Below are 21,419 nucleotides of genomic sequence, written 5' to 3'. Positions count from 1 at the left end.
TGAATCCAGAAGGTGTAAGAAAACAATCTGACATCTCTGTTGTTGGGAAAACATATAGACTCACTTTAAAATGAGAAATGTTATCCAATAGTCTAATTTAAAGTATATGTTTTCACAATCTGTATAAAAAAAGGCAGAGGCAGGGAGTAAAATTGGATTTTCTTATAACTAGTGATTGCAAGTTTCAGATTTGTTATAGCTTCAGCTGCTTTCTGAGATGATGATTCAGACGATCAGATAAAACCTGATAAACGTAGAAAAGAAAGAGCTGATATCAGCCAAGGCACAGTTTTAGTGATGACATGCATGGATGTAGCCACACATACACACATTTTTCTTCTTTTTAATCTGTAAAGTGGTGCCTTTGATCTGTTTGGATGAGAAAACATTGAAAAGCAGCAGGAGTGGGAGATGAAAGGCCTGTCCAATTACGGGGAACTAAAGCGATTCCTAAAATTAGCATTCGTTCATAAACACTTGTACACATTAGTTTGAATTATGGGAAAGGTTCATACACTCACAGTTCTCTGGACTTAAAAAAAAAACTAGAAATGTGCATGAACACAAAATCAGTTAATCATTCAAACAGAGAAAAAGTTTGATATCATTACAGCAAAGAGTTTAGATTAAAGACAACATTAATAGGCATATCTGCTAAGCCCTGAGGCAATATTTCTTCTTTGACTTAAGGATCCAGAAAAATTAACACTTTAGCTGTTAAATGTCTAATAATTTAACACCAATTTAAACTGATTGGTGCACCAAAAAACAAAACTACCTTCAAATACATCTGACCCCTTCATCGTTTATAAGTTATAATCCTCAAACTACAATATTCCAATTACGATCATATCTTCTGGGTTAGGCTTCATTCTAACAAGCAATCATTTACAAGAAGCTCTGACGAATTAAACACAAAGCTAAAGGGCAGCAGTAATTTCTACAAGAAAACATCATCCATTTGTTCTGAATGACATTTTACAGCATTGTATGTGCTCAACTTCCGGTTGTTGGAATGGAATAATTTTCATGCCCAATTTAAACAGATTGTTCTTTGTTTGAATGGCAATGGATTACTCGTTAGCTTGTCATCAATTTCACGCTTTCTGCTAAGAGCTTGTCTAATCAAGAGGCTTTTCCTATTATTATACTGTGCTGATGCTTTATATAGAGCCCAGAGCTGACTCTTAAGTGGCAACACAGTCACCACTGTCTTTGATCAACATGCTGTTAACATCAGTCCTGAGGTGAGCTTATAAATAGCCAAACCAGCCTGTTGGGTATGACCAATCATTGTAATAAAACACGCAACAAGACTTTATAGTGGAGTTTGCCTGTCTATGTGGCTCATTAATGATATCAGTTATTTGAACTTGTAAAGCTGTTGGTAATTACCCATGCAAATATAGTGATGAACCATGATCATCGTATTAGACTGGGGCAAATACTGATGTTCACTTCACCACTCACAGTTACACAGCTGACGGTCAGTTTAGCTTTCCCTGCAGATTGAAAACAAGTTTATGTAGAATCTACATAAAAATACATGTAACTCAACCTATTTAACTACATATGCTCAATAAAAAAATTAAAATTGACTTTTTCTGCTAATGGTAATGTTTTCAGACAAAAATCTATTGCTTTTACATCTAAAGAAATCATAACTGTAATACTATAAAACACCATAAATAATAAGAGCTTTATAAAAACTATTTTAGCAAAACATTAAATAAACATTACCATGATGATATAGCTGCATAAAATGCTGTAATTTGATACTTTTGAATTTAATGTAACAATAAACATGGTGGAAAACTGAAAGCAACCACTATCCCTGCAGTAAAATGTGGCGGAATCTTTGTTTGGGGATGCAGGTTTTTTGTTTTTTTCTGTTTTTGTGAGGATTTTTTTTTTTTTTTTTGCAAGGTTTTTTTTTTGTAAGGATGGAGCACCTGGTTGGAGTTGATGGACTGATGAATGGAGCTAAACAAAGGGAAATCCTGGAAGAAAATCTATTAGAAGCTGCAAAAGATTAGAGATTGAAGTGGAAGTTCACCTTCCTGCAAAACAGCAACCCCAAGAATCAAGCCACAGCTACAATAAAATGTTTATACATGTGTTAGAATGGCCAACATTACAGTCTAAACCCATATCCTTTTGACAATCTGTGGCCCGATTTAAAGTTGAATCCTCACAGGCATCTCCCAAACCATCTGACAGAGTTTGAGCTATTTTATGAAGGCTAATGAGCAAAAAAAAAATCCCCTCTCTAGATCGTGGCTCTGCAATAAGTAGAAGGGCTGAATACAAATGCATGCTGCATTTATAAGATAATTTGTAAAGTATGACAACCATAAATCCTTTTCCTTCAATTTCACAAATATGTGCTACTTTGCATTGGTCTATCACTCAAAATCCCACCAGAATCCGTAGCAGTTGTTGGTCGTAAATTGACAAAGTATGAAAAGTTTGTCACACTTTGTTATGCAAATATGTAATGTTATGCAAGTACATAACATTTGCATTTTATGTACTTACTGAATACAGTTTAGTATTAAATAAAAATAGCCTGCCTGACTTCTGAGTAAATGTCAAACTCAGGGCCTCAGAACAACTTCAGACCTCAAATTAATGCAGAAAAAAAGAATCCCTGAATTAAATAACCTTCCAGGTCAAAAATCCTTTGTATTACTGATGAGATGTTTAATGGAGAACATAGTAAGAGAAAAAAAAGGCCTTTTCAAGACACATCAGTTGTAAGTGGCAGTAATAGCCATCAGGGTCATGTAAAAGACAGAAAGCATTTTTTAATTCAAGCACAATTTGCATCTGGTTGGAGCTTGTGAATATGAGTGGTGTCAGCAGCTGCTCACCTTCTGATACTCAATTAAACCTTTCTCTAACCCCAAGTACTTTAGCAAATGCATTAGGCGAAAGGACATGCAGAGCCAGTCTCACAATTTTTATAAAATGTGTTTGATGTCTTCAGATTGCAAGTAAAAACTGTGAAATAATCGGTTAATGAAGCAGTAACAGTTTGAACAAAGCTTCAAAAGTTATTTTATATAACATATAAGCTGAAAGGTAAAGAGGAACGCATAAAGTGGAGGAGAACTGAGTCATGTGAAGTGATTACTCATCTGTGGGAGGTTACCACAATTTGCAACTGTTGAGCAAATACAAGTGTTAATCCACTTCACAGTGGAGAGATTTTATGGCATAATGCTACATGAATGTTTAGCATCTGAACAGGATTTTAATCCAGTTTACCCTTTCTGCACGCATTTCTCTCACACATCTGATTCTGACAGACTAGATTCAAAAAGAAATATAAAGCACTTCCCGTCTTTAATGAAGCCTGAACTGCTGACTTGTCCTTGCTGATGAAAGCAGACCCGGTAATTGAACCCAGTATGAGGCTCAAAATAATGAAATAATAACCTGCTTTGAAGAATCCAGGACATCCTGGTGATAGTTGCTTACCATCACAAATCTTTCCAAACGCTCACGCTGGAAATCTGCCGTGGCCTTGGCAAAGCCCGACTCAGCTGAATGCAGACAGGGCAAGGCGAGACGGCGCGTGGGCGAAAATTAAAAACTAATAACTGAGTTACTATCGATGTCACGGCCATCTTTGCTTTACAGCTGATCGAGAGGAAGGGGATTATGCCTGTGTAACTACATTTGAGAAGCAACTCTCTGCACTTATTTTTTCCATTATTCTCAACCAAACACCATGACTGTCATCAACACCACTTTGCGTCTAGCGGCAGGACGTGATTTACGCCCTGCGCTTTTCTCCGATAGTCCACTTAACCCTGACTGGGAGAGCTGTGATGAAGTAATTGGCTTGACTTAAAGCCCAATCTCTAAATCACGTTCTGAGTAAACTTTAGAGCCGCATTTCTAACTCGCTGGACATTCGTTTTCTCCGCTCGGCTTCTTTTCCCTGACAGAGCACTCTTTAGACACATTAAGATGCTCCGAGGCATTAAAATTGACGCAAACACCAACAGGAGCTCCTCGCAGAGAGCTCCTGATCTTTCACTTACACAAAACAAACAGCGAAGTGCGTCTCGCGATGAGCAAATATACTAAACGCAATGGCCCAGAGTAATAGTCAGTGCTACAGAGCGTCTGGGCTGGAAAAAACTGTATTGATTTGGAATCAAAAGGAGACGCACTAAAAGCTTCAGGACTGCTGCACAGATGCTCCTCGTTCTTCGCTTGTATTCCGTTCTTTATAAACTGCTTCCCTTAAAGAGCAAAGGTAGGTCAGATTAGAAAGATGCCTTTCAACCTGCAGATACGTTTTGGACCAGTTCTTTTTTATCACAGACTGAAGGGAGAAAAATGAAGTGTAAACAACAAATGAGGGTAAAGACAAAAAACTTTGCAAATAAACAGGTGAACAGTTTTTATTCTTCTTTGCCATATCTCTCTGACAAACTGTATTCTCAAACTCGGGTGTGAAATAATTTATGCACATAAATAACTCATTGTTTGTGCAATAACTACTGTCGGCTGGTTGTTGACAGTGTATTACAACAGGCAATATAAACTACTGGTTAAATACTGTATGAGTTCAAACAACAGAGTAAAAATCTTACCCTATAAGAGATATATTTAAAACTCTCACCGTAAAATGTGGTAAAATTATTTTTATGAAAATTTTATATAGCTTTACAATAATTTATTTATTTTTTTTACGTTTGGAGCTAGAACTTAAGTTTAACTTTGATAAATGTCAAAGACCCTTTTTGTAGAGGAATACACTTTTAAACTGTGAGCCAGAGTGAAACTAAATTACCTGAAACAAAAGAAAGGAACTTGGCAAATGCCCTCAAAAGCCACAGTGAATTTCTGAAATCATCCAAAATTCAAATTTAAATAATGCCAAAGTCTTTTTATTTTTAAATTGTGGATAATTTTACATAAATATATACACACACATTTTGAGACTCAAAAAATTATCCACTAGCCATATTTAAATTTGAATTTCAATTGACTTCTGTCACGTGTTTTGTATGCATTTGCAGCCATTTGCCACCTGTTTCAGTTGAAGTTGTTTGATTTTTAAAAAAGTGATACAATTAACTTTTATTATTTTTATTACTTTAGTTTATTTAGTTAATAATAATATAAAAACTTTTTTTATTAATATAATTTTTTTATAAATGTAATACATTTGTCAGAATAGCAGAGTGTAAATTTAGCAAATGCACATTAGCACTTAATTAATGACAAAGGCCTCAGTTAAACTTTTGTTTTTCAATTGTGTGATCAATTAAAAAAAAAAAAAAAAAAAGATTTACCAAAAACAAAATGAAGCAATAGCGTTGGACAAGTTCACTGTTATATTTTTTTTTCTTTAATTTAAATTATGGTAAATTAAGTGTAAAATTGCTAGACGTTTTCCAATTTCATGGCTAATTATTGCAGAAATGTGCCTGAATCAGAGAGCAGACATTTTGCAAGTGTTTGTGGAAGACCCATTGAATCTAAAAAATTTTTTTATTAATGCTAAGAGCCCTAATTGGACAAACACATTTTAAACTTTGTGAAACACAAATCTCCACTCTTGTGAATCTCCACTCGAACTGGGAAAAACTATTATTCAAATTAATTTATGAACATATTTTTAAAGGTTGTGTGATTCATTAATTTAATCATTTTTATCCAAATCAAAGAGAGGAAATTGAGCAAAGTTCATAAATTAGAGAGAAACCGTTCATTTAATCCAAGTTTAAAACCACTAAACCCAGCAGATTTTATAACCACAGAATAAACTATTGATAAAAGCAAACATGTAGGACATAAAAACTGAGAAAGCAACATGATTGTCACTTGACTTTTCCCCCAGCATTAATGAATATGTTCGATACTCAAGGCAAAAAGGAAACAAAATTGTTGCACAACAACTTCAAAGATACTCCTGAAGGTAAAAGCCAGTCAGACTTCAATGAAACAAATCCTTGTTCGACTGTAATGAAACAGCAAAGTTAGAAGAAAAAAATGAGTGTGAAGCTTGTTATTTGTAAGGTTTTCCAGGTTGGTGTATTGAGGGGAGATATATCCTCACTTTATTAGTTTTATAGGAACAACAAGTGAGTTTGCAGTTGGTAAAATGCAAAAGTGATACAAGCAAAATGATTGATCAGTTTGTTAGTAAAAACTAAAGTTTCTCAAGGCAAACTTTCTTGCAAGAACATATTGTCACCATTACAAATCAGTGTTCCTTAGAGATCAAAACAGCTTTCCTTAGGCTATGTTTTTTGTTTGTGCCGGCTGTGTTGTGGAGGGTTTTTCACTCTTTCCAAACTAACATCCATGAAATATAAAGCAAATGTGCAATTTCTGCCTGAATAAATTTAATTTTACCACAACAGTCCAAAGAATACTCTTCATCTGAGAGACAGCATCATGAATATGGCATTTCCTTTAAAAAGCAGATAATTTAATGTAACATGAGCTGCTAAAAGCAAATCTCTAAATACCACTGTAGTGGAAAGCCATTAAGCAGCGTGAAGTAATGAATATTTCAAATTTTTAAAAAGGAAACTGCTACTTTTGTCACTCAAGCACCAACAAGAAACTCGGTACACACAGGTTTCAAGTAGAGATAGAGAAAACAAACCATCAAGGCCATGTCTTAACTGTGCAACAAGCAACAGATTAGATCAGCACCTCAACACTTTAATACATTTATCCAGGGTTCCTGCACATCTTTATTTAAGAATTAAAAACTTACAAAGGCAACAGTCCAGGGATCTTATGTCTTTAAGTCAGTTTTGACAAAATTTATCACAAAATTAGAAACTAACAACTGAGTTACTATTGATGTCGCAGACGTCTTTGCTAAGAACAAGGAAGAAAAGAAAGATGGGACACAAAGAAAGGCATAAGAGTAACAAGGAGGGAAACAAAAACAAATAAGAAAGGAAGTAAAAGCACAAAAAGAAGGAAAGAAAGAGGGATATGATAAAAGTAGAGTTTAGGGAATGAAGGCAGGTGAGGAAGAAAAGGACATTATAGAAGGGAGTATACAACTTTGGATAGTGGGAAATTAGGAAGGGAAGGGAAGAGAATAATGGGGAAGAAAACAAAATGAGAAGGGTGGAAGGAAGGAAATCATTTCTGTTCAATCATTTTCCTAATTTTCAATCTAATCCGTCTTGTGACAGAGCAGCAATAAAAGCACAGCTGTAGTGTGTGCATACATAAACACCCTGCATGTGTGAGCATGTGGTTTGTTTTCTTTAATTGAGGTGAACTGAGCAATTAGGTGATGAGGGGCACATCTATGGAACGGTTAGAGCCTTAAATTGATTTTCTATCAGCTGTAGGCTCAGGCCCGTCAGCACAGATGTAGAAACAGAAGCAGAACATAACCAAGTCTTACAACACCAATAGTCGTCCCACCAAAGTAAATCACAGCATTCAAAAGAAATATTTAGAGAAAAATAAAGAAACAGTTTATCTACACAGATAAAATGGGCACCATCTTTTCTGATTGCTATGTATGGCGATTGGAGAAAAGCAGTAAGTGAAACTCGAATAAAAAACAGAGGAAAACAGATTTATACCACAGACACAGCCTGAAGCCATCTTCCATTACCCCAACTATTTGTCCCTTCGATTCTGTCCCTCTATACATGTGGCTTCCAGAAGCAATTTAGTCACACAGCACATAATTCCAATATCTTTTATACTACTGGGAAAAACACGATTCTGGTGGCTGGAAGACATCCAATCAAACTTACAGCTATTTCATATGATAAAAATGGCACTGAGGCAGCAATGAAGCCCAGGAGAGCTTTGGCTGGACGTTACTACTCAGAAAGAAATTATATCTTAATACCAAGCACATTACAACTACTTACAATTACTGCTGAGAACACTGTGTTCAATCATCTAAGGAGATAAGCAAAAAAACAATTCATCCTAATTTCAAATGGCTGCATGCTGTCTGGGCTCTAAAATTAAGACAATAAAACACGAATTAAAATAGGAAAAGAAGATTGTTTTATTAAAGCGAAGCCATTGCAGTGCTCCTTGCTGAGGCCTGGAATAATAAAGACAAAGCAGATCATTAATTTTTTGTATATTCTTACATATATTTCTTTAGTATAATGTATTTACATAGCCTTAAAAAAGTATCCATAAAATGTTTATGTTTTGCTACATTAAAACCACAATCTTTTATTGGTATTTTATGTGATAAGATTGTGACAACGTAGCACATAATAGTGAAGTATAAGATAAGTCATATTTCTCAAACTTTTTACAAATAAACATTTAAATTTTGGTTCAATTATTCTGAATCTTTACTTTCTAGAACAACCTCTTATTGAAGTGACAGCTACAGGTGTGTTGGTGCCTGCATGTTTCTGAAAGGTCAAAGTTCTTCTGGGAAGGTAAAACTTCATCTCAGCTTCGTTTGAAGCCACATGAATCCTCTTATTTCAATGAGAACAAAGATCGTAAAAGTTCAATGATGCATCCAAATGACAACTACAATGCCTTTGTGTCAAAAAGATTCAGCTGAGGTAAGGTTGGACTCTGCAGACAGACATACGTATTTTATAAATCATGTCACTGGCAGAAGACATGAGGCAGACAGAATGTTAAAGTTTTCCATTGTTTAGGAGCCATCTTACCAACACATACTGAAAATGACTTTGGAGAAAAATTGCTGAGCTAAAAAGTAATGTACTTGAGCATGAGGCAGAAGAACACACCATAAAAGAACAAATACGGAACAAGTGCCAATGAATGCAAGGCTCAAAATGGAACAAGAAAAAAAAAAAAAAACACATTTTAGCGAAGCGAACAGCCACTGAGACCAGCAGATATGACAAAATATATGGTATCAGCGAGATTCCTGAGGCGTGTGCGTTCAGATAGTTGACAAGCTAAAAATTGTCACCCTGTCAGAACGATGTTTATCCTCATCTTCAGACGGTAAACTCTCCATGCTGTCAAGACAGATTAAAAAAGCCAAAACCAGTATTTTCACTGTAAATACAACAGTGTGCAGTACCAAAGCCAAAGGGTTTGTGGTGAGTGCAACAAGTTTCACTTTTTGCTGAACAGAATATAAACAGAAACAGAAATATCACATTAATATAACATCCAAAACTAAATACTAAAAATACCTGTAAATAGATTTTTTTTTATCTTTATTTGTTTATGTTTCTGCTGCTTGCATTAAACTGTCTGTAATTATGCTTAATTGTGTGGAATCTATCAGTATTTGCAGTCAGGTACTGTGCTCTCCACAATTACAGGGACCATTGGCAAAGATGTGAACAAAAGCCTGAAAATAAATTGTTCTAATGGAGATTTGGACCAAAGACATTCCCTCCTGCACAAGTAAGTTCCTACAATCATCCTGCTCACTGTGTGTGGCAGCAAAAAATACAGACCAAGAACTGCAAAATATATGGCCAATATAGTCATTGTAATGTCAATGTATACAATATTCATAGTTTAAGTATTGGGATTGCAATATTTTTGTTGGCTAATACATTCCAAAAGTCACAAAATCACACTTTGCATATCACAAAATATATATTTTTATCCAGTTGAGATAAAACAGGTTTATCACAATTGATTTTTTTTTTTTTTTTGCAAAAACTTACAAAACATTTTTAAGAAAATATTGTTATGACTCCAGATATCAGTAACTTTAAGTGCCAACTTTCTTGTACCCATGTCTTGATTTATGAGGATCAACACACATCTGACCTACCTGAATGGCATGTTTGCTTACCTTTCCCATATTGAAGTATGACTATGAGAAATGTATCAAGTAATTATGTATACCAAAAGGTAACAAGAAATCATATTGAACTATAATTTAATGTATTATAAAGCGTTTCATAGGGCAATGAGGACTAACATGTATTTCTCCAAGGTGGGATTTGTTCCCCCCACTGAATTAATGTACTCAAATTAAAGGATGCGTTTTTCAAAAAAAAAAAATAATAATAATCACAGTGAAATGGTGGTAAAAGGATAAAGGGTTAATTTATTTTATGATGTTGTAAACATCTTTACTAAAACTACCAATATTTTTGTCAATTATAGAGGATGATAAACATTGTACATAAGGGTCATATCACCTTCTTCACATCTCCTTGCAGTGTAGTAATTTTGTGCTGGTATTGACAGAAACTTTGTTCATCCCAAACTAACCCTGAATCTGCAGTAGAAAGTTTCCCCTAGTTTTACATTTCAGCAAATATTTGCAACATTTTTAATGACACAACTAAAAACGTAACAGGAATATTAATTAATAAAACCAAGACATAGCATCTGCAAAAAAAAAACTGAGCAACATGTTTAAAGGTTTATAATAATTCATGTATTCAGGAGCAATTAAAGAAGCATGTGCGAGCATGTGTGCGTTTCCTCAGTGAGCTGATTATTCATCTTTACCAGATGTCCAACCTTTAGCATTGGAGGGCAAGGCCAGCCACAGGGTAGGCGTCATGCAAACAGGTAATTCTTCGAGAGGAGCGGCACCAACAGTAGTCATGTCAAAGGGAAGGTCAGACGGAGGAAGGGGAAAGAGAAAGAGCATCCAGCGCCCTCATCGATTGTCCTGTCAATCATTCAGTTGCCATAGCACCGTCTGGGGAGGCAAGGCCTAAAATGAGCTACAAATAGATAAAATGATGCACAATGGGAGGAGGACAGAGGGGAATTACAGTAATAATTCTCAGCTGGAGGGGAAAAGATGTTTGTGTGCATTTTTCAAAGCATGTATACCGGTAATTAATAGTCAGCGTATCAAAATGTATTTCTAATCAGATATAAAAAAATCTTTAAACACCAGGGCAAACAGATTGCACGAACATAACTTGAAGAAAATGTTGCCACAAACGAATGATTAACCTTAATCTGATTTTCTGTTCTAAAAGCTTCAACAGCTGAATCGTTAGCATATTGACCACCTGCAGCTAAAGCCAATTTCTCAAAACAATAAATGAAAGACCTTCAGCTCAAAGTGAATGAATGTAATACTTTGTACACATATTGCTCTCACTTCAATAGAACAAGTTTATTTAGAGCGACAAGGCGGTTCAAAGTGCTTTATGTCTAAAAATACTGTACATCCATCAGCTATGAAAAATGTAACATGCCCAGTCAAATATCATCATCAAAATTCCAAAGCAAATACAAATCAAATATGTTGATCAATGTTCCAGTTGCTACTAATCAAAGGCAACTCTAAACAGGTGTGCTTCTAGTTTTGATTTAAAGAGACTATGTGTTTCAGCTGTTTTGCAGTTTTCTGAAAATTTTGTTCCAGATCTGTGGTGAATAAAAGCTTAGTGCTGCTTCTCTATGTTCTGGTTCTGGGGATGCAAAGCATGCCAGAACCAGAACACCTGAGAGGTCTGGAAGGTTGATACAATGACAACAGATCTTGTATTTCAGTGATTTATAAACTAGCAAAAGTATTTTAAAGTCTGTTCTCTGCACTACAAGGAGTAAGTTTAAGGGCTTTAGTACAGGGGATGATGTGCTCTGTCTTCCAGGTTTTAGTGAGAACATGAGCAGCAGTGTTCTGGATCAGCTGCAGCTGTTTGAAGCAAACCTGTTACAATAATCGATGTAACTAAAGATAACCATATGGATGAGTTTCTCTAGATCTGGCTGTGATATTAATCCTCTAAGTCTGGAAAAGTATTTGCTGAGTGGCACCAATATGCCTGGAACATCATGAAAACTTGATTGGATCACCAATGTGTTTACAATAAAGCCCAGACCAGCAACATGGACTCCACTGAAACCCTGAAGGTGGTCTGTGGTATCTGGTAGCAAGATGTTAGCAACAAATCACTCAAGTCCTCTAAGGGAGTTTTCACACCTGATGACATAGACTCAGTTCGACTGGGGACCAAATAGAAACATTTGTTATATTTCAGTGGATTTTGTTTGCTTTCACACTCCACTATGTCAACCGATCCAAACCATTGATACATCCACCAAATTTTATAAATCCTGACCGCTACAGACCACAGGAGCTTCAGTTTTGAAAATGCCCTTAGACAAACTCACTAAAAACATCACCAAATGTCCACATGCTTAATATGTCAAACCATTTAGCAGCTGCCATGACAAAGAGATTAAACTGTGTTATTCATTTCCCCTGTATGGAGTCGCACTGTTTTGCCTGATCAGTGTACCTCTCTACTGTCTCATGAATACAGGGTTCTTTAAGGGCAGTCTCATAGTGATTATCTAATTACCATGATTAGCGACGTCTAATTGGAACTTTAAAATTAAAAAATTAGCTCTGGCACTAACTGTCCTAACCTACTTCGTTGTCTCAGGGAAGAGGAAATGAGGAGAGGGACTGAAAGGAAAAAAATGAAAGCGTGCTTGCAAGTCTTGCAAAGAAAATTCATTTGGTTTGGGGGTATATCATTTGGCCACTTACCTTCATAAACAAACACACACAGAGCATGAGACTGAGGGATAGCAGTAAGTCTGACCCTAATGCCCCTCTTCTACCCTTTCAGTCTGAACCCACTTCACTAATTAACAATTGCTTTAATCCCTCCGTAACTCTGCAGACAATTGCACAATTTACGTACGGGGTTTGACTGCGAATGTGTGTCGCATCCTGAGGAATTCAACACCTTTCTCCAGATTAGAAGAGTTACCCTCCGCCAAGCGTCGCCCACAGCGACCAAAGGTAATTGCTTTTTAATTAAGCCTCCGGCACTAATCCCGACGATATTTAGCAGGCACGAACTGGCACGAACACCCATACATTTACACACAAACACAGAGGAAGGAGACGGAGACAAAAGGGGAAGTCGTTCATCAAGGGTGGATGTTTGTGGGTTTTGTTGATTTTGCTCTTCTGTTCTCAATGGGAGGTGAGGAAGAAGGCAGGGAAAATGAAGCTACACATGTGCTGAAGCAGTAAATGAATTTCTTACCCCATAGCCTACCTGAAAAAAAACCTTGGATGGAAAATGCATATAAGGCAGTGTGAGTATATATATGTCTCCATGGAGTAAAATGGAAAAAAGCAGTCATCCATCTTTCTTTCCATTTTCCCAGTGCCCAATCCCTGCTCCCTCTCATCATTTTCAACTCTTTCATGTTTCATATTATGTTTACATCTGTCTGTCATCACTTCAACTTTCCCCTAAAAACTCGGTAGTTGCTTCCTGCACTGTCATAAATTATTTTTTGGTATATTTTTTTTCTTCTCCGTGAAGCTTAAACCATTTCCAGTGGGATGAGGAGTTGAGAAGCCTCTTTTGTTAAAGACACTTGCATGATAACTATGAAACACACTAAACCAATAAACACCCACATGTGAGCACTGTTGGAAATCTAATTCGATTCTGTGTCGCCTCTTCTAACTGCGAGTTTGCTTTAAAGTTTGTGGTCCAATGTGCGACGGTGCAACCAAGAAGACGTCAAGGCTTACGTTGAACTGTCATTCACAGCTCACATGGAAACCTTCCTGTCATTCCTGATCCTTCTCTAAACTTTCTCGAACGTCTTATGGAGCTGATGACAGATTTTTAAGCCATGTTACGTAAAAAGAACATTTTTAATTTAATGCTTGCTTTTAGATCCACAGAGAAGGTTGCACAGGGACAAACCAAGAAGATTTTAGTCTGAACATTGTACTTCTGTGACATAATCTCTGCCTGCAAGATGAAAAAATAAATGAAACAGAAGATGTTTGCATTACAGTAAATTGCTAAATGTCTTGAAAATCTGATGAAATGAATTATGTCTTTGGATCAATAGTGATTTCACATGAAAGTATTGAGAAACAACATACTGTGTGTATAATATCAATCATTAAAGACTGCTTGATCGCAAAATTTGGTTCATCACATCTATATTTAGGTAGTTGGATGGACTCTCGCTGACCTAAACATCTACACCTAAGCTAGATATTGAAAGTGTGGTGGAGATGCTGCAGATGATGAAAAGAGCAGACTGAGAAAAATCCAGGATCTCATTACTGCAACATTCAACAATAAGATCAAAATCAAATGCTATCCTGATATTGTCCAAGATCTATTTTCACATTAGGTTGTGCAGAGATTTGTGGTCTCAAATTAGTCATCCTTCCTTGTGTTGGAGGTACAGTAGAGAAAGGACTTGTTTTTAAACCATCTGATTACTTGTCATAATATTGAGACACTAATTGTTTTTGCCGACAAATCCTTTTTCACGGCTCTTTGTTCAAGTTGCCTAGAGGATGAAAGTTATGAATATTCGTTGGTTTTGTTGAGAAATTTTGTCAAATTCAAGTATCAAATTGCAGGTAGGAGTTAATTATGTTGTGATTATCAAACCTCCAGGAGAAAAATGAAAGTAACATTTTTTGGCAGCAGCAAAAAATATCTGAAAAACTAGAACAACATGTCTTGCCTGTAGTCAGATTTACTAAATACCCCATGCCTACAATCCTAATTGTAGTTTTGACTTATGGTACTTTGTCTTTCTGAACTATAACTTATGTGCACATTTTCACAAACAAACCAAAAAAAAACCATGTAGCATCATGTTGCAAAGTAGTTCTGCTGACAACCTTTCATGTTCTTTCCTCGTTTTTCCTCAGTTGTATTTCTATATCAGCATTTGACTCTGGCATGTTTTTCCTCCCCTGGAGATTACAGTCTATATATAGCACGATTTATGTTTAATCTCCCTGTGATATAACAGCAAAAGCCATTTCCAGTTGCTTTGTTTTTGTCGAACCAAAAGATTTACCTCTGAGGAGCATACCAGGCTGTGTTGCTGTTGATGCCATTCCTCCTGTGTACCTTCTCAAGCTCTTGTTTTTCCAGACCTCTCATCATTTTTTCAGTCCTCTTCTCTGTTTGTTGTGTACACAGAGGGGTCCTGCTATCTCAGACCTCCCGTTGTCTTAATTTAGACCAATGTTGGACAAGAGAGAGAGCTGTTCTTTGTAGAAAAATCTGGAAGTCAATGGAATTTAGTTCAGAAATTCCTTCCCCCGATTATACTGGTAAATGCAACAGTATTTCAGGAAGTGTAGAAGATGCACACACACTCAAATCTGCACAAAGACAAATTATATACGTATGGGGTTTAGTAGATCTTAATGTTATTCAATAAAATCGTCTTTCCAAGGTTTAAGACGAGATGTTGTATGTGATAAATAATTCAACAGCACAGATTGACCCGTTTCTTTGGAGTGGCATCAAGGCTAAATGACTAAACAGCAGCATATGTTGTCATCCAGGGAATAAAGACAAAAGTGGGTAGAAGTTTTTGTTAGAGGGAAGAACAGAGAGCAGAACATTAACAATTAAAGAGATGATGACAGCAGCATAAACAGAAAGAAGATCATGGGAGAGTAAGAAGGTGCTACAAAAGGAGATGTTGTGGAAATTGATAGTGCTGAGAGGAAAGATGACAGGGGAGGAAGAAAGGATAAAAAGGAAAGTTTCTTCAACCTTATCAACTGAAAAAGGTTTGCAGAGGCAATCAACGTTTCAAAAAGACTGAAATGGGAAAACATTCATAAAGAGAACCTATACTGAAACAGACATTTGCTCATTTGCAGAGAAGAGATTTTGAGGAGTAATAAATCATTAAAAATGTGCCCCTGTTTCTTCCACAAAAACAGATGAAGAACAAAATTATTTGGGTTGGGTTTACCACAGAAATAAGACACCAAATTTGCTGGGATGTAGGAAGAACAGCAATTATCTTCCAGCAAGTGTTCCACTTCTATTCAAAGAATTAATTATCCTTGACAGGAGTAGGGAAAATGTCCAGCGGTGGAAGAGAACCACAAAGGAGAAAGAATCAGTGTTGACGCTTATAAGGTAAACAGGCAGAAAATAAGGGGGAAGAGAGCGAGAGAAGATAGAGGTAATGGGACACATTGAGAGGAGGATTAATCAATGCAATTTCTTAGTAAAGTCTTTTGAATACCAATTTGGATAAATCTCTTCTGGCCTGAGTTTTTCAATCGAGTGAACCAGAGTTTGTGTGTCTGTGTTTGTATAGGGATTACATGCCGTAATCTCCTCTCCAGTAGGAGAATGTGATGTTTGTCAGCGCCACAAATGTGCAGATACACTCAGTGAAAGGAAACAGAAAAATGAACTGTGAGCCAGCTCTGTGGCAGAGTACTCGCCATAGATATTGGCAAAAGAGAGGGACATTAGATTCAGAGCTAAGACCTTGTCCCTGCAGATTGATTGTCAATCTAAGAACTGAAGGAGCAAGGAAAAATATTGAGCACAACATTTTATCTCTGCCCACTTAAGTCACTCGCTGGATTGCCCCTAACTGTTTTGGGTGAAGAGGGAATGAGAGTGCAGGTTGAATTCAAGGAAAATTTAAGAACAGACCCTTCCAGTAAGCCCTTCACTGTCTTGAGTTCAGCGAGTCTCTCTCGTTTTATTCTGCATGACCGAAACTAAGAAAAACACACAGATGGGGCTGATGTAATGATCAAGTGTTATTTAGACTTTATTTAGTCTGAGAGACATTCACATGCCCATCCTGCATCACTTTAAAGTCATGCTGCTGAGGAAGTGCGGGCCACAACATAGATCACAATGTCCTATTATATTCAACTTTTAGTACCGACAAAAAAGAAGGGAATGAACCTCAGACACTAAAATGGAAACAAATCTCCAATGATCATCTCAGTACCCAAGAAAAAGGCAATCAGTTGTATTTGCAAAACTCTGTTAGCAGTTTTATTTTCATATATTGAAAATTGTCTGTTTTTAATGCACAAATACACATTTTGTACATTTTTAGAAATATTATCAAGCTCAGTCAAACATTCCTATGGATTGGAGTGTGTTGTTTTTGACAACAGCACACTATATTATGTTGTAATTTTGCCCTTATTGTACAGTTTATTATCCTTAATTTTGTTTTAAGATAAGAGTTCTAATACTCTTATCTTGTTCCCACTGTTGGACAATCAAGGGTATCTATTCTATGTTTGTATGTCATAAGAACAGGTCACCAGAGGAAATTATATAAATTACAACTAACATAGTCCTCACCTATCTGCCTACAACACATATGCCTGGTTATTTTATTTTGTTCATCACGAGGGGGAGTTGCAGACATTTCCACTTGCTATTATGAGCACATGATGATAAACTACACAGACATTATAAGGTTAGGCTGTCTAAAAGCCACTAATGGAAGAATGTGCACAAAATCCACTGCTGAAGACAATGCACACAACCTCTGGCTCAATAAATGGGTTTACTAGACATGGGAGAACCTAATATGATATAGACACAGACAAGAGATTGGCAGGAAACTTATATCGGGTGCTGATACAAGATAAGATTTTGTGTTGTATTCCCGTCATTTCGTCACAATATTCCACTCAGTATTAGCAGTAAAAGCTATTTTGTGTGATTTAAGTACCATTTCACGTCACAGCTTCTGCCGATAAGAAGTCAGTCAGTTGTGAATAGCATAAAAATGTTGATTGGAATTGAAACCTTATTCTCATTTTCTTTTACTGTCTTTCTAGATTCTAAATGCCATCTAAACGAGTTTAAATGACCTCAGTTTCCACGTTATTCCACTGCCTGTGACTCAATTGGTAAGTGTGCATGATTATGTGCTCCAAACGTTTGCATTGAGTGTGCGTGTGCCTGCAGACTAAAGAATTTAAGGAAGCATGAAGGAAAATATTCCTGATTTGAGTGTGAGCCAAGATACCAGAGGGGAAAGTAGAGGTTATCAGCCTGCACCCGAGGCTCTAACTGCTAATGCTAACACTTGCTAATAACCCCAAGGATCCTCACAGAGCTGAAGGACAGAAGGGTCAGAAAGCTGGGCTTTATGCCCGTGCCTGAGTCATATATCAGGGGGCAGCAGTGAGCCAAGAGCAAAGGTGCACAGACTGTGGAGCCCAAAGGCCAGAGCTTGTGTCACAGAAACAGCAGGAACCAGCAAGGATGAATGCATAGTACCTCTAATTTAGGGCTGCTTTTAAAGTGGGCTTTGTTTAAAGACACACATGCACACACAGTTGGAAGCAACACAACAGTAATGAGAGTAGGAGGACACCCCTCTGGAGAGAAGCAGGCCTTTCAGCCAATTCTCAGCCATTGATTCAACACAGAGAGACAGAACTGAGCCACCAGGACTCACTATAAACGAAACCGGCATGCCACTCAGCAGCTTTATTCACCAATAGAGTAGATCTGCTGCAGGCTTGCAAGTGGTCCAAAGGAGAGGAGCCGGGAAAACAAGAAGTCCAGGGGTAAACTTGTAGAATGATTTTATAAGGATTTAATAAAGGAAAATCACAAATCAGAGATTACATAAGTATGTGGTTTAAAAAAATGGACAAACTCAATCCACAAGGGCGGGAAATAATCATGTGTGCGGTTTAAGCATCAGCACTATCCCAAAACAGAATAAATGGCCAGACCCAGGGGGTGCACCCTGTGAGCCCCATGCAAATCCATCATCAGGAAGTTCTTTTCTTGGCTGGCAGCCAGTAAGGGCACCCCAGGGAGGTGTGACCAGCCTGGCATTACACCAGCCCCCCTCCCGAGGGGAAGGCCAAACAATGCTGAAGTGACGGATGCAACTCAGAGGAGGGTAATTGGGTGCAAAGTGAGTAATGCCTTCTACCAGCACGAATACAACCCAGGTAGGTCTGACTCTAAAGGGTGCTGAACGGAGGCCAGATGAGCAAGTCCAGAGTTTAATTAGTACTTATTGTGCTTTCACACCTAGCAAAGTGTGCAAACAAGCTCTCACTCACATATTGGCATAAACAAACAAAGAGGAAATGTTTTTAAAAAGCAGTCGACAAATCAGTAATGCTGAAAGATGGCAAGTAATCCTCAGCTCTGCTGTTTTCCTTCTTTGCACAGCAATGCCAAATCTCAACATCTGGATGTCCTTAATCCGAGAGCAAGTTGTTGATGTGCAGAGAGAGCAAGGACAACCAACGACCAGTGATGATCAACAGCGACACAAAACAAGATCAAGCACTGCACACATCACTGGTCATTTTCTCTACGGTAAAATCAATACAGCTGACAAAGGGCAGAGACGGAGTCAACTGATTCACGCTCCGCTGGGTTTTCACAATAAATCTGTGTTGCTTAGATGCGTGTCACCTCAGAAGTGACTTAAAATTAAAAAGAAAAACAAACATCAGTCATTCCACTGCTGCCATTAGCTTCTTCAAATAATACGATGCGTGGGACAAAAACAGTACCAATTTTTTTGTTTTTGTTTTTTCTTACAAATCATTGCATTCACAGGAGGAACGGACAGACATACATTTAACCGCATGCATATATTTTAAATTCAAGAAAAAATGTTAATTAATAAATTAATAAGATGACATAAAACAAAAACAATTTTTAATGTCAGGCAGCGCAAAAAAAATTTAAGAGGAACCGAAGAAGGTAAACTTTACCATCAGCTTATAATTTGTGAGTCCAAATTAAACGCATGTATAAAACAATATGGTGTATTGTCTCAAAAATGCAAGGATTTAAAAAAGAAAAAAAAAAACAGAATCAAAACCAAATTTAAGAGTCTTAAATCAAACTCAATAAAACCTGCATAAACTTTGGAAATATTCACCAAGAAAGTAAAAAACGATATCCATGAAACTCAAAGCTAAACTTAAATTTCATCTGAAGTTATAAAAGCAGAGATTTTGTTCTCCAGCTGGGTCTCTCTACGTACCTTGCAGAGTTTCTGGTAGCGCGGTGAGGAGATGGCCATCCTCTGAAGCCTGTGTAAGAAGACCACCACTTTCTGGAGGGAGGTCCGGACCATGGCCATCATCTTAAGACTGCTACAAGTCTGCAGCAGCCTGCTCCTGGTCCGCATGCTAGCACTGCCCAACCCCACTCATATTGTTCTCCCTCTCCCTCTCCCCAGCCAAGCGACCAGACCCCAGCCAAGCTGACGTGATGCGTGCACGCACACAAAAACGCATGTACTCAGAGAGAGAAAGAAACAGTCACAAATGTGAACTCAGCTCAGAGAGATACCACGCTTCATCACGCACATACACACTCACAAAAAGACAGTAAGAGATTCCTTTCTTGCCTTTCTTTCTCTCTCTTTATAAACACTAACACATCGCTCAGCACACGCACGATGGAGGCAAACCGGACAAGACGAGACACTCACTTTCTCCTCCACGCGGACATTCACACGCGCACCCCGACCGCGGAACCAGAAGAGAGAATTATACAAATCACTTGTGACGGCACCCTGCCGAGTCAGACGAGAATGACGGCAAGGAGGAGTGAAATGAAGACGGAGAGAAGAGGCAGAGGAGCAGAAAGTCCCGGCACGCCAGGATAGGATGGGAGGAGAGGAGAGAGATGAGGAAAAGGCACGAGTTGCACCGGACAACGAGAGCGAGCGCTCACATGAGGCTCACTTTTTAACTGCCTCTGATTTGGAGAGAGGAAGAGAGTGAGAGGAACACACAGAGAGAGAGAGAAACAGAGACATGAAACGCAGCAGCATAAAGGAAGGCGAACAATGACTCTGCCATGAAGAGAGGATGACATTACGAAAGGCAATGAACAGATCAATAACCAAGAGACAAGAAGATTAAAGTGAAAGAGGAGAGATGGAGCGAGAATAAATGACATGCAAACACACAATAGAGTTCCAAAGCAGGAGGGGGCTGCTTCAGACATCCAGCTTTCCTGGAAGTATTGGTTCCTTTCATTTCCTTTGTTGGCAGTCATACGACACACACGTTCACGAAAACTCCAGTTGGAGTCATGAGTACAGAGCTGAAGATCTGAAAATGTGTATGCCAAATGAACAACTCAAAAAACAAGATAATTCAGAATACATTCTGATAACTCCACCTGTTCTAATCAGCAAACAGCAGTTCAAAAACTGAGTGACTGACTTTTGATCCTAAAAATGTACAAAAACTAATGTTTTCCACTTTTTTTTTTAAATCAAACATCAAGCAACATAGTATTAGTTTTTTCAGTTAAACAGATTAAAGTTTTTGAGATAATTATGGATTTTCTTCATTTTTTGTTGGATTATAAACCACCATCAATAAGACCCTGCAGCACATTTCATGAACTTGTTCTATGACTTCACAATTTCAGTTTTTCTTTTTAGAAATTCGGATTGTTTTCCTTATCAAACAAAATTGAAAACCTGATCTCCGTGTCTCTACTTTACAGTTTGAATGTCATGCTTTGTGTTGCCAAGACAGTAATAAATAAAAAAAACAAATAATAATAATCCTCACAAGGCTTTTAATTCACTGGCTAAGGATACAAGCTGCTCTTTTTCAACATTGAAAAACCTAAAAACTTTAATCCAATCTGAACTGGAAAACAAATATAAAAATTTAAATAGAACTAGTAAAGACCAACATTATTGTTGTG

General features: G+C 37.4%; 1 protein-coding gene across 8 annotated transcripts in view; it reads right to left on the bottom strand.

Moving 5' to 3' along the window:
• utrn (utrophin) overlaps positions 1-21,419 on the bottom strand; it is a 181,236-nt gene that overhangs the window by 95,159 nt on the left and 64,658 nt on the right. The window contains exon 1 of one of the 8 annotated variants that reach the window (XM_028040709.1): positions 19,729-20,398. The exons of the other annotated variants lie outside the window; for them this stretch is intronic. Within the exon in view, the coding sequence (XP_027896510.1) occupies positions 19,729-19,875 (147 nt within the window). The 5' untranslated portion in view covers positions 19,876-20,398. Of the gene's footprint in view, positions 1-19,728; positions 20,399-21,419 lie in introns of those variants that run through there. 8 annotated transcript variants of the gene reach the window in all.

The sequence above is a fragment of the Xiphophorus couchianus genome, chromosome 15, assembly GCF_001444195.1.
Source record: "Xiphophorus couchianus chromosome 15, X_couchianus-1.0, whole genome shotgun sequence".
NCBI lineage: Eukaryota > Metazoa > Chordata > Actinopteri > Cyprinodontiformes > Poeciliidae > Xiphophorus > Xiphophorus couchianus.
Note: the sequence above shows the minus strand (reverse complement) of the source record. Positions and strands in the feature narration are given on the sequence as shown.